General features: G+C 41.2%; 1 protein-coding gene across 1 annotated transcript in view; it reads left to right on the forward strand.

The window, feature by feature from the left end:
* The window catches only part of PRMT8 (protein arginine methyltransferase 8), a 63,790-nt gene extending 51,941 nt beyond the window's left edge, over positions 1-11,849 (forward strand). The window contains exons 10-11 of the mRNA XM_019543862.1: positions 7,792-7,913; positions 10,135-11,849. Of these exons, the coding sequence (XP_019399407.1) occupies positions 7,792-7,913; positions 10,135-10,218 (206 nt within the window). The 3' untranslated portion in view covers positions 10,219-11,849. The remainder of the gene's footprint in view (positions 1-7,791; positions 7,914-10,134) is intronic.
* Positions 11,850-13,633: the final 1,784 nt, after the last annotated feature.

The following is a 13,633-nucleotide window of genomic DNA, read 5'->3' on the forward strand; positions in this document are numbered from 1 at the left end:
GTAAAGAAATTCTTCCTTATGTCCAGCCTGAAATGGTCTTGCAGGAGTTTGTGACCGTTCAACCTCGTCATCCCTTGGGGCGCTCTGGTGAACAAAATGCCTTTTACATTCTCTTTAAAATACGTTTAAATTCCTGAACTGTGTAAACGGGACTTCATGCAAATGAGAATGTAGCCCTACAGAGAATAGAATAACAATAAGGAAAGAGGGGTGGGTACATGCATGCACAGTAGTAGGTCTGTGTGAAATTTCACCCAGTGTTTCGTTTCAAAGCATTTCAAGCTCAAAACAGCAAAATTGAAATGAAACAAGAGCCTCCAAAACAGCTTCAAAACAAAAAAAGGGCACTCGAAACATTCCAAAAGTTTCAAAACATTTCAAATTTTGAAACCACGCTTAGTTGGCTTCAGCACTGGTTCCAGCTGGCAGCAACAGCCTCCTGTCATCCAGCAGGCAGATTGGGGGCCTGCCCACACTCCTGGGAGGGTTGTGGGGCTGTGCTAGACTCCTCCTGGGGGTGCAGGCCCCCAATCTGCCTGCTGAATGACAGGAGGCTGGCACTGCTGGCTGGGACCAGCACTGGGCACAGCCTGCACCCATGACCAGGAAGACTGGTGCTGCTACTGGCCCCAGCCAGCAGCATCAGCCTCCTGTAATCTGGCAGGCAGATTGAGGGTCTGCACCCCAGGGAGGAGTCTGGCAGAGCCCCCGCAGCCCTCCCGGGGGTGTGGGGTATTCCTTGATCTGCCTGCTGGATAACAGGAGACCGGCGCTGCTGGCCCACTGATCTTGCTGGCATGGGCTGTGCCCAGCACCGATCCCAGCCCAGTGGTGGTGCCACCAGTTGGGGGGGGGGGGGCAGGCGTGGGAAAGAGTAGCAAGCGGCCAGATATGAAGCTGGTGGTGCGGAGTCAACACAGCCACTCTGCCTGGCACCACAGGCTACCTCCAACGCGCAGGGCTTGGGGCAGTCACCCTGATTCACACCCCCAGGGACGGCCCTGGCTACTGCTGGGTGCAGAACAGTCTATGGGGAAAACAGCATCGAAACAGTAAAACGGTTTCAATGAAACAAATCAGAACTGTACTTTAAAAAAAACCCAGACTTGAAACAAAACACTGTTCCATTGAAACGGAAGTCAAAGTGGACTGGTAATCTTTTGCACAGCCCTAATGCACAGGTGTGAAAAATATGGTATAAAGGGGCAGAGCTCTATTAAATGGAGCCATAAAACACCTGGCACCATCATTAATATAAGATTTTTAATGAGTGCACAGGCTGAGAGTTGGATGATAGTCAGATGTTAGGACCTATGATTGAATATTTAGGGATGTCTGGAATCCATAGCACATCAGTGTTGGTCTTGGTTTAATTCGGCTTAAATTTGACCCTAAGATTTTTCCAGTTCAAAATTTTACTGAAAACAACTGAAAGTAGAGATTAATGTAAATTCTTTGGCACAGTTTTGGATTCTGGATCTGAAACTATGTATGATGCTTGTTGTCTGAGTTTCAGGAGCTTTTCGAAAGTTATTATATAATTTAAGGACCAGACTAGTCAGGAATTCTCAGACAATGCATTTTTTTTTTTTAAATCAGAATGTGCTAAATTCAAAACTTGATTGGGAGAGAAAGGCAATTTAGATAAATCTCTTGATAAAAAATAAATAAATAAATAAATAAATAAATAAATATAAGTTTTAAAATTGTCAAAACATCTTGGTTCAACATATTGTCAAACTGGAAACGTTTGATTATTCGGTTTGAAATAATACATCTTTTTTGGAAAGTTTATGTTCAAGAGTTTGAAATTAAAATTAATGATTTTGATTGACCTGATCCAAAATCCAGATGCTTGTGGAAATTCTTCCAACATTCAACTTTGCCCCAATTCAGGAGGAAAACTTTCAAAAAAGCCTTGCCTCTTGAAAACTTGCAAAACCTCCAAAATTCTCATACAATGGGAAAATGATTTCCTGCTGCACCCAGTTGTAGTTGAAACTTTACCAGAATAGTTAAGATATATAAATGTCCTTGTATAGACAGTTATACCACTACACGCACCTTATTTCCCAAAAGGAATGGAAGTAAGTATACATGGTGATATGAAGTACTTTTACACTAGCATGACTGTCTCTACACCAAGGGAAATAACAGTGTAAGTGTTTCAGGAAAAAATACCACAGCTGTCACTGAAATTTTTATATTGCTGCAACATCTGTATGTGGATGGAGCCTCAGAATTATTCTTGCCATCCGGTAGGTCTGATTATATTGATGTGATTGGAGTGAATGCATGATCATAATATTGGAAGAAACTCAATTTGGCTTGTCACAGCCTGTTGCATTTTTACTATGAAAAGCACACTGAATACAGATCTCTGTCTGCAGATGATAGCAATTTAAATTGGATCTCTGTAACAGGGAGAGAGAGGTTGGATGTACAAACCAAATGATAGACATGCAAAGAGGCTCCCGAATTCTTAAGTGACTCAAATCTCTGTCACGTGTCGATGACCCAGACTCTCCAACAAATATGAAGATAGATTAACAGAGCAGGAAAACTTATCTGTTTATTTGTAAATAGTTCCTCTGGCATTCTTGTGTTTTTTGAATTTCAGTAGAAAGGTTTGGGGAATCTCTCTGTCTACACAATATTGTATAAAAGTCTTAAAACATTTTTCTAGAACCATGTTTATTATAAAAGTATTTATGAAAAATCATTGTCCAAAATAATTATATACTTCCTTAAAGCCACTGCCCCCAGCTATCCTTCTGCCCAAGGATAAACAAGGAATGATTTGTTTGAAATCACTGGAGTCATACCAGGTGAAACCAGTTCAAGTGAAGGAGGAATCAGTCCTCCTCGCTACAGGGAATAACAACATGTGTGCATAGGGTCAGTGTTTGAGGGGTAGCATCTGCTGATACACTACTCAAGAAAGTTAAGGAACAGGAAGAGATTACTTGGTTTAGTGTGCCAGCCTTGAATTGTGTTGGATTCTAATTCTACTTTCTTACCCATTTGTGCTCATTGCTTGCATTCCTGGGCTGGTGGTGTCCTTCCAGACCAGTTTTCACCAATGTATCTCCACTGATATCAGGGTGGGAGGAGGCATTGCCTTTCATTGCCTTTGTGCTAACGTACATTTTTTTTTTTTTTTATGGTGACACACAAGCCAAACAAACAGGTCTTCATACCATTTGTTGGACCACAAATTGTGGCCCCAATGAAAGTGGTATCAATTTGTGCTGCTATTTAGAAATGGACACCTGTTTACTTTATGGCAGGAGAGCATTTGCAGCCTGGATCTACCCATGCTCTCCAGCCACCCTAGACAGATGCTCCAGCAGCTTGAGGGGCCCAATCCTGTGCACCCTGTGAATTCCCAGGCTAGATTGATCCCCTTAGGACAGAATGCCTGCATGGCTTTCCCTACCTGTCAAGATGCATCTGTGGGATTGGTACAGGCTGGGGACCAACAGGCTAAGCAGCAACTCTGTGGAAAAAGGACCTGGGAGTTACAGTGGACAATAAGCTGAATATGAGCCAGCAGCGTGCCCTTGCTGCCAAGAAGACTAACAGCATGCTGGGCTGCATTTGTAGGAGCATTGCCAGCTGATTGCAGGAAGTATTCATTTCCCTGTTTGATACTGGTGAGGCCACATCTGGAGTGCTGTGTCCAGTTTTGAACTCCCCACTGCAGAAAGGATGTGCACAAATTGGAGGGAGTCCAGTAGAGGGCAACAAAAATGGTTAGGGGGCTGGGGCACATGATTTACGAGGAAAGGCTGATGGGACTTACTGAGTTTGGAGAAGAGAAGGCTGAGGGAGATTTAATAGCAGCCTTCAACTACCTGAAGGGTGGTGACAAAAAGGATGGAGCTTGACTGTTCTCAGTGGTGGCAGATGGCAGAACAAGGAGAAATGGTCTCAAGTTGCAGCAAGGGAAATTTAGATTAGATCTCAGGAAAAACTCTCTCACTAGGAGGGTACTAAAATACTGCAACAGGTTACCCAGAGAAGTTGTGGACTCTCCACCCTTGGAGGTTTTTAAGACCTGCCTAGACAAAGCCTTTGCTGGGGTGATCTATTTGGGGTTAGCTCTGCTTTGAGCAGGAGGTAGGACTAGATGACCTCCTGATGCCCCTTGCAACCATAAGTTTTTATGATTATGATGATCTCGGGGGTGCATCTTGGTGTGTGGGGAAAGTTGGGGTTTCTTCCTTCCCAGGACATGCCCTAGACATCCCAGGCACGTATCTTGGTAAGCAGGGCAAGTCAGGCAGGCACTCCTGGGATTTGAAGGGCCCAATCATGCAGGGAATTTCTGGGGTGCACAGGACCAGACTCTTCAAGCCCTGGGAAAACACACTGCCTATTGTCCCACAACATTAATGGTGACATGTGTTTCTCTTAATGACGCAGATCAGCTATGTTTAGATACATCCTGGCACAGCTGATCCTCGTCTTTTGTCGATGTCTATTTCTATCCCTAGAAAACTTTGGTTTACTGCAGTATGAGACAGAAGAGCCAGCTCCATGTTTTTCATAGATCCAGATAAAAGATCAGTACCTATCATCTGTGGAAACTAAGTGGGAAGATGTCAAGGTATTATATTATAGTTCCACAGAACTGGGAGACTAAAATAGATTATATCATGATTGACAAAAGATTTCTAGCATAAGATTTGATTGTTTTATTAGCCAGGAAGAAGTGGAAAATGGGTCTTTATGTGGTAGCATATCTGAAGAGCCATAGAATTAATTTATTTATTATTTGTATTACAGTAGTAGCACAACTGAGACCAGGGCTCCATTAAATTAGGTGATGTAAAATAGTTCAGTTGGGATATGTCTGCACAACTAATTGGCAGTAAAGGATGATCTCTATTCCAAGTTTTACAACATATATAGACAAGAGAGAAAGGAAGCCTTTTACAGATGGGGAACTGAGTCATAGAGACTCCACTAAGGGACTTATCCAGCACTTATATAGGAACACAGGACTTAAAGGGACTTCCTGAGCCATCAATTCCAGCCCCTCCTTTCACAGGCAATTATTAACCCAAGGCATCCCCCAAAAAAATCACCACTGTGAACCCTCACTTACAACTACCAAGAACAACTTTTGAAACGTCTAGAATAATCCATCACATACCTACTGCCCTAGTAAGGAATATACTCATGAAGTGCACTGATATTCTGAAGCATACTGGGGACACAGATATCAAGAGCAGTAGCAGGGGAACCTCTGGAGAAGCTTTACAACCTCATTTCCAGGCTTGTCACAGATGAGCAGGAACAGGCTGGTGGAGCATGCCAGATGGCAATGCTTCCTGTGAATAGTGAGGCCATGGCAGAGACGCACTTGTAGTGTACACTACCCTGACACCGGGAGAGTGTTTTGAATTTCTGAGCACATTCAAAGGAGTGAGACATGGCCACACCAGAAGCCCCACTAGGCCACCATTCCCTGGCAGGATGCAGTTTTAGGTCATGCCCAGGACCAAGTGCCTCCAACTCCTACCTGCTAGATGTTCCACGAAGCTCAGCCAGGTGATGTTTCTGCCTGGGCTGGCAACAGCAACCTGCTCTGTTTATATAGGCAGCAAGCTTTCTAAAATGGCTGCTGCAATCAACCACCTGCTGGCTGCCTGATTCAGCCCTTAAAGTGGCAGGCACTTCAAGAGTACAGCCACAGATTTCTTCCCATCAGTGTGTTTACTTGGCCCCGTAGTTTTGTGTCATCTGCAAATTTGGACAGAGTGCTTTCCATGCCCTCATCCAGGTCACTGATGAAGTATTGAACAGCACCGGCCCAAGGACCGAGCCTTGGGGGACCCCACTGCTCACATCTTTCCAGGTCGATACCAACCCATCCACCACCACTCTCTGGGTATGACCCTTAAGCCAATTTGCCACCCACATGACTGTGTAATCATCTATGGCACAGCCGTTCAATTTGTTTATGAGAATAGGATGGGATACCATATCAAGGGCCTCCTTAAAGTCCAAGTAGATGACATCTACCTCAACTTCTGCATCTAAGGTTAGTCAGGTAGGATTTACCTGCTATGAACCCGTGCTGGTTGCCCTTCAGCATTATATTATCCACTGGACTCCTACAGATGTGATCCTTGATAATTTTTTCAAGGGTTTTCCCAAGGATAGATGTGAGACTAACTGTTCTATAGTTACCTGGATCCTCCTTCCTCCCCTTCTTGAAAATAGGGACCACACTGGCCCTTTTCCAGTCCTCTGGGAAATCCCCTGAGCACCATGAGTGCTCAAACAGTCATGCCAGTGGCTCTGCTATGACACTGGCTAATTCTTTCAGCACCCTTGGGTGGAGTTTTCTCTTTCAGCCTTAACTTCTTACCTTCTTCCAGGTAAGAAGTTATAGGGAAGTAAAACATTACTCTCTGTGAGAATTATTTGTTTATAATATAATTAACCTTCCTGTTTCCAGGAGCATGCACAATACTGTTTGTTATACTAATTTAAAAGAAAACAACATCCCTGCTCCAGATGCTGTTCAGTCTTATTCTTCCAAACAGAAGTGGAAGAATAATTAGAAAGAGATGGGGGAAGTGATACAGTAGGCAGGAAGATGGGCAGATGCTTAGCAGGTGTAAACCACTATGGACTTCCATAGAAGCATACATTCATACCTCATCTTAGGATTTGCCATAGCATGGTCAACTTGGCAACTGCTTCTTTCATGATCTATTTGCTCCATGTTAATTTTTCCTGGAAGTGGGATACATAAGTCCAAAGGCCAGATTCCCTGCTGGTATTAAATCCATTGACATGACATTACACCAGCAAAAACGCTGAACAATAGATTATCTCATTCACTCCTCGCCTTCATCTCTTTTAGTTGCCCAAATTCTTGTAGACTCTACTTACTGGCATTAGGTAGGATCTGAATATGGCCATGCAGATGAGTTCACGAAGGGTAGTCCATGCATACAGGCACAGAATATAAATGGGGGGAGGGAGTGGGGGCCAGAACTTGGAATGGATTGAGGGCTCAAAGTTTCTCTGCCTCTCTTCAACCTTTAAAAAGCCTAACACTCTGTATTAGGTACCCTGCAAAGAGTTTTCTTCGGGGTGGGGGAGGAGGGAGGCTTTTTTCAATTTAGTCTAATGAAAAGTTTCTCTACTTGCTGTAGTTGCAATTGTCTTAGTAATTCCCTCTACAGTATTATAGACTTCTTAAAACCAAGCAGCAAAATTGACACCAACGACATTCCTAGGGACAGATTTCAGAAATGATCTCAGTGGCCCCTCTCTTGGAAGATTTTCAGGTCAGCCACATTTTTCAGCCACCAGAATTTCACAGTTTGTGAATGTGTGTGCAGTAGGTTAGCAAAATGTTTACATACACTTCTGCCACAGCAGAGCCAGTAGCTGAATGACCTCTATTTGGAAAAAAATCCACCAGAAGTTTCAACTTATATTAATGGTTCTTAGACAGGGTGGTTCCTTATACCCAGGGGTATAGTGATATCTACTCTTCTCAAGCAGTGCTCTGAGATCTTAAAAATGAAAGCCCTCAAAAAGTTCAGCCTTGACTTATACCAGTGTAAGTTAGAAAAGAAACCACTGAAATCAATAAAATTACACCATTGTAGATGAGAGCATGTAAGTGTTGCTATAATATTCAAGTTGAAATGTGGCATGAAAAGAGAATTTTTCTAAGCACTTTCTAAACCTACTGTTCTGTTTTTAAAATACATCCCAAAGCCTAATTCCTACACATAAATGCCAACATTTCTTTTGCAGCCCCTGATGCTCCCTACACCCACTGGAAGCAAACTGTCTTCTATTTAGAGGACTACCTAACAGTGAGGAGAGGTGAAGAAATCTATGGAACTATATCCATGAAACCAAATGCAAAAAATGTGGTGAGCCAACTTCACTGTTTATCATTTGCAACCACAATGGAAGAAGTACTGTAGATGTCAGTAAACAGAGCAAGTCTGTTAAGTGGTCTTAAACCCAGGTTCAGTCATCAGAATCCATTCCTAATCTCAGTGAATGTGTATACAAGTGGCTATGTTAATACAATGCTAATTGTTGTAGGACTAAAATTGCAAAAAATGTTAGGATGGGAAAGACTAAGTGTTCCAGCTACTGCATTAAGCCAGATGTCCTGCAAAACCTGCACTCTTTATAGCTCACATTTGGTGACAAATGCAGGAAAGCCATTTGTTTTGCCATGATTGAAATCAGAGATAAAATGTACACTGACCTCAATAGGGGGCAATCAGGAATAAATACTTCAGTTGCATATTTGGGGTCAGATTTCAAAAGAACTCTGCAGCTGTACAGCACTACAGCTCCCACATCAGCTCCCAGATAAGTGAGTACATCTTCAGAAATAATCTACATCCTATTTAGACAATTAACAAAATTGCTAGGCTTTCAGAAAAATAGATTCCCATGTTCTTTCTCAGAGACAAACACAATTGTCTTTTTTTTCAGGGAGTCTGACCCCAGTTGTAGATGCTGAGCCTCTTCGATATGCCCTGTAGGGACCAATACAAAACCATAAAAAGCAGTGGAAAAGCTCCCATTGAATTCAGTGGGCTTTGAGTTAGCCCTGCCTAGGGGCTGTTAAAAACCTTTTGTCAGAGCTATTTTTTCCAAGAGAAAGCACTGATATTTGGTTGGAAAAAAAAAAAGGCCCCCTAACTCCTCAAAATGAAATATTCTAGCTGAAAAATGAAATATTTTGATTTGGATAACATGCCGTGGTGCTTATAGTTCCATTTTGTCAGGATCCCATCCTCCTCAGAGGCTGAGTTTGACACAAACAACATTGCCACCAACCAAGGATTCTCAGGAGGCAACTGCTTCCCTTCACTATGAACAAAGAACATGGTGCATTATGAGAGAGGTCATCTAAGTAGAGAGCCCTCCTCATAGAGGAACATGAAGCACCCAAACAACAGTTCAGCAAAGTCATTTCTGAACTGAAATATTTTGGAGTTTGAATTTTCAGAAAATAAAATAAAATAAAATATTCCAAGTGGGGAAATAAATTCCAACAAGTTCCTGAAGCAGAAAAGCCAAACTAGTAAATAGTCCATATCTATACTACAGTGACTTTTTTTGTCATAGCTGCTGGAATTTTAGCTTTTCTATTCTCCAACTTTGCGAGTTTTAAGAGTTCATCCTTAACATAGTTATATTTTAAATTACTGCAATTTCTTTCTTTCTTGCAACATATAAAGAAATAGTATGGCTGGTGATGGGGAAGGAGGAAGAAATAATATGTGCTTCAGTAATACTGTCATTCAAATGATCCCATTAAGGTCTGAAGTTCATACCTCACAGGAAGATCAATAGAAAAAGGGCACACTACCTACTTAATTGCTACCATTGTGCACTGTATCATTAGATAAGTTTCCTCAAAGCTAGGTTAACAGGACTGTGTCAGCATATGCATTTAGATTATGAGACTGCACCTTCATGATGGAAAGAAATGGAAATGTCAGCCTAACAGTCAATTACACTAAAATTTAGGCACCTGAACAATGGGTTGATTATCGGAAGTGTTCAGCACTTTAACTGTTCTTGGCAATAGTAGGAGTTATAAGCGCTCAATGATTATAAAACTTCAGACCCTTTTGAGAGCTTGTAGACCAAGAACTTCATATTCTATGGCTGGGAAGACACAAACTTTCCCCATTAGGAAACTAACCTCAAAAGTTAAAATGAATAATAAATAAAGGTTTATCTACACTTGAAAATTTAGCGAAACAGCTATTCTGGAATTGCTTCCTGCACAGTCACTCTTATTGCATAATACGAGTATCAGTGGGGGACTTGGCCTGAAATAACTAGACAAATTCTTCTGGAATGGCTATTTCAATAAATTCCTGTGTGTAAACACCACCCATGAAGAAGTAGCCACAAAGCATATGCAAAGATGACACAGTTGTAGATTATACCATAAATTATATTGGGCAACATTTGTTCTGCTACTTCAGTGAAAGCAAAACAAATTTCCACTGTGTGCATCTGCTGATGAGTCTATACTCTCTCTTAGGTGGAATAAAGGTAACTGAATTCGTACAGTGACCTATCTAGTTACCTCTTATGTCTAAATTTTCATTACAGCGTGACCTGGATTTCACAGTAGACTTGGATTTTAAAGGACAGCTGTGTGAAACGTCAGTATCTAATGACTACAAAATGCGCTAGCACGAGAGCTTCTGGAAATACAGAATTGTATCAAATCTTGACCTGCTGCGCTTCAAGCTAAGAACAATTGTTTGCAGGACTCTTACCTTAGACCCTAGAATGTTTACTTGGTCGGAAAGTCGGTAACTTGATCCCTCCTGCTGGTAGCACCAAGAGACGGAGCTCTACAACGAATGTACAGTATACAGAACTGTATCTTTTGTTAAACATATAGGCAAACTAAGCAACTGTCTTGAGTATGCTGGTTAACTTTAGGATGGCAGAAGACACCCATATAAATTGTACAACTTACTATGAATTTCTGGTTCTTCCAAGCTTTGCATGTTACAGATAATTAGGTCAATTTCCTTACAACAAAAGACCACAACACATTGTCATGATGGCATTACTGGAATTATATATTGTACATCAGAAGGATGCTGTTGCTTCATAATAGGAATTTGTTTTGTGATTAGTATTTATTTCCCATTAAACAACTATGGAAAGGTAACAGTATTAGCTCTGGTGTTAATCTAGCTAGACAGATGATCAGGCTTTCATTCACTGCCCTCCACTGTAGCTTTATGGGATATTCCATGCTGAATGTGAGTGTGAGCTAGAAGGTAATATAAAAATCAGCAGCTATTTTTAGTGTATGAGTTGGAAAATATATACCTTCAATTTTAAATATTTGTTTCTATCTCATTCAGAGATGGCAGTCTGTCAGTTACTTAGGGAAAAAATGTCTAACCTTTCATCATCTTAAAACATTTTGTGATGAGTTGTTGTAGCTGGATTTTGCATGAGACCCTCTTAAATTTGACATCTGGTATTTGAATGTGGTGAGCGCAGGGCCTTTAACATGGTAGATAATTCATGCTTTTTGGCCGTGTCACAGTTTAGTTCTCCTCTCAACAACATCATACAAAATCATTTTCTCTCTAAAAAGCGGGGGAGGGGGATTGGTGTTTACTTTTTTGGTGATGTTTTGGATAAGTCACTTTAACTTGCAAATCTTAGTCTCAAGAGTGCAGTGGTAACTGTTTGCTGAAATGGAGCAATGCTTTTTTAAAAAATCCTGTAGCTTCTGGTACTATGAAGATGTCTGTAGTTCCCCTCCCTGACTCCACTCATCGTTTTTCTTTAAATATATTCAGCTTATAGTTAATATTTTAACTATTTATATTCCTTGATATGTATGTATCAACATTTTTTACTATATATAAATGTTGGGCATTTAATCATACCGTAATGAATTAAATGTTGTGTCACCCTTATTTGTGTCTTACAACCACTAATGATACTAGGCTCAAAACTGTGTTCTTGTCACAGATTGGATACAATTAATTAGCTTTCTCTCTGATTTTTTTTATTCAGCTGCAAATGAAATGGGCCTGAAGTTATGAGAAGCTAACAGTGCTGAAGGTGTACACTCATCCATAAGCTTTTTTTTTTTTTTTTTAAGGTTCTAGTTTTGCCAATATAACGATGGTTAGCTTTCACTTTTTAGAGACATTTCTATTGATTTTCACTTCGTTAGAGAGATGTACAGTACTTCCGTTTTCTTATGGTCTAAAGATTATGGTCTTGGGATCATGGTACATGGTATCTATGTAGAATGAAATTAAACTGTAATTTGGCAGTAAAACAAATACTTTATTGTGCGGTTAATTATTATCCCTTTAAAACATTTTTTATGGTTATCTTTGGGTCAGTTGCTGATACTTTTACTCACAAAATAGGTAGGGCCTTACCCCTTTAAATAATCCTATTTATCTGACTGACTATTTACAGTGTGAATGCAGGAAAGATAGCAAAAAATGTCCCCTTTTCCCATTATATACAGTGTTCCTCTCAACATAAATATTATGCTCCTATCTAAATTGTTTCAATCCACTCTTTTAAAAGTAACTGCTGGGCTGACTAGAATAGAAAGGGAAAATACTTTTGCCCTTTCTTTCCTTTGTGCACTTGACAGTACTTCATGCAAAACCAGTGTCCCCTTTTATTTGGGTGTTTCATAAAGCAAACACAGGAAGGATTTCTTTTTAAATAGCAAAATAATAAAAATGAACAAGAAAATTAAAATGCAGGTGTTGCATTTGGAACTATTTTGAAGTGGACTAAATGCAGTGATGTAGCTAACAACATTTTAATCCTCTGATAACACTTCCCCTGCATCTCTTGAATATGTGACATCGTCACTTTGTAGACCTCATTGGAACAGCTATAGCTGTAAAGACTTAGTCACAGTCACACCATTAGGCAGCCTTTGAAATGGAATTTAATGAATGGTGCATATTTCCCTTTCTGCCCACCTTCTCCAACTATTAACCATGGAAAAGTTCCTCCTTATTCTAATGCTGCTATTACCGCCTGGTTCTGTTCCAACGGAAACCACTGGAAAATCTCTAGTTGTTGCACTGTTGCAGGATCAGCCTTTAATGATATTCCTATCCTGTAATGGCATAAATCTAAGGCTATACAGCCAGGGTCCCATTAAGCTGACTCAAGGAAATGGTGCCCCAAAAGGCATCTTAACCACCTCATGCTTTCAAGGTCCTTTAGGGCTCTCTAATGCAAGGTGCTGAGCATCTCCTGAGAAATGCTGAGCATCCCCAAGTCACAATGAATACAAAGAAACTTAAGGGTACCCAGTACATCACCAGCTAGATTATGCCTACTATTCCAGAAAAGGAATCTTTTGGCAGTTTTCACCAATCCTTAAAAGTTGAGGAATCTCTAGTGAGAAAGCAAATGCATTAGGATTGGAAGAAATACATTATGAATCAGATTCTACTCTACTTGTTGGATATCTAAGTGGATTTAGGTGCTTAAGTGTGACACTATTCCATCCTGTTCTAGACCAGGAAAATCCATGAATCCATCTAGTTTTGTAACAGACCACTCCATCAACTGACCCTTCAGACTGAGACCCCCTGGGACACATCATGTCTCTGGTGTGATTAAGGTGTTAATTGTACCAGAAATAGCAACTGGCCACACATTCATAGAATTTATGGCTCCATAAAAATCACAAACCAGCCATAAAGGTATTACTTGTGGCATTCCATACCACAACCCTGGGGTACTCTGGGGTAGTCCCAATCTGCTGAGCATCAGCTGGCAGTGGCTGCCATGGGTTTTGAGCCCTGGGGCAGCCCCTGCTAGCTGACAGCAGATTGAAATGGCCCCAGGGCCATTTTGATCACCTGATTGTTGACTGGCAGGTACAGCCCTTGGCTTTGAATCGCAGGGCAGTCCCTGCCAGCTTAACCCCTAGACTAACCTGATCAGTTGATCATTGGCTGGCAGGGCTCAAGCCCCTGGGGTTGTCCCTTCCAGCCACCTGCAAATGAAGACTGCTCCAGGACTCAACTGGAGCACTACTGATATGCTAACAACCAGCTGAATGTTGGCTCGTTCTGGGAGCCAC

The sequence above is a fragment of the Crocodylus porosus genome, unplaced genomic scaffold, assembly GCF_001723895.1.
Source record: "Crocodylus porosus isolate Cpor-Errol unplaced genomic scaffold, CroPor_comp1, whole genome shotgun sequence".
Taxonomy (NCBI): Eukaryota; Metazoa; Chordata; order Crocodylia; family Crocodylidae; genus Crocodylus; species Crocodylus porosus.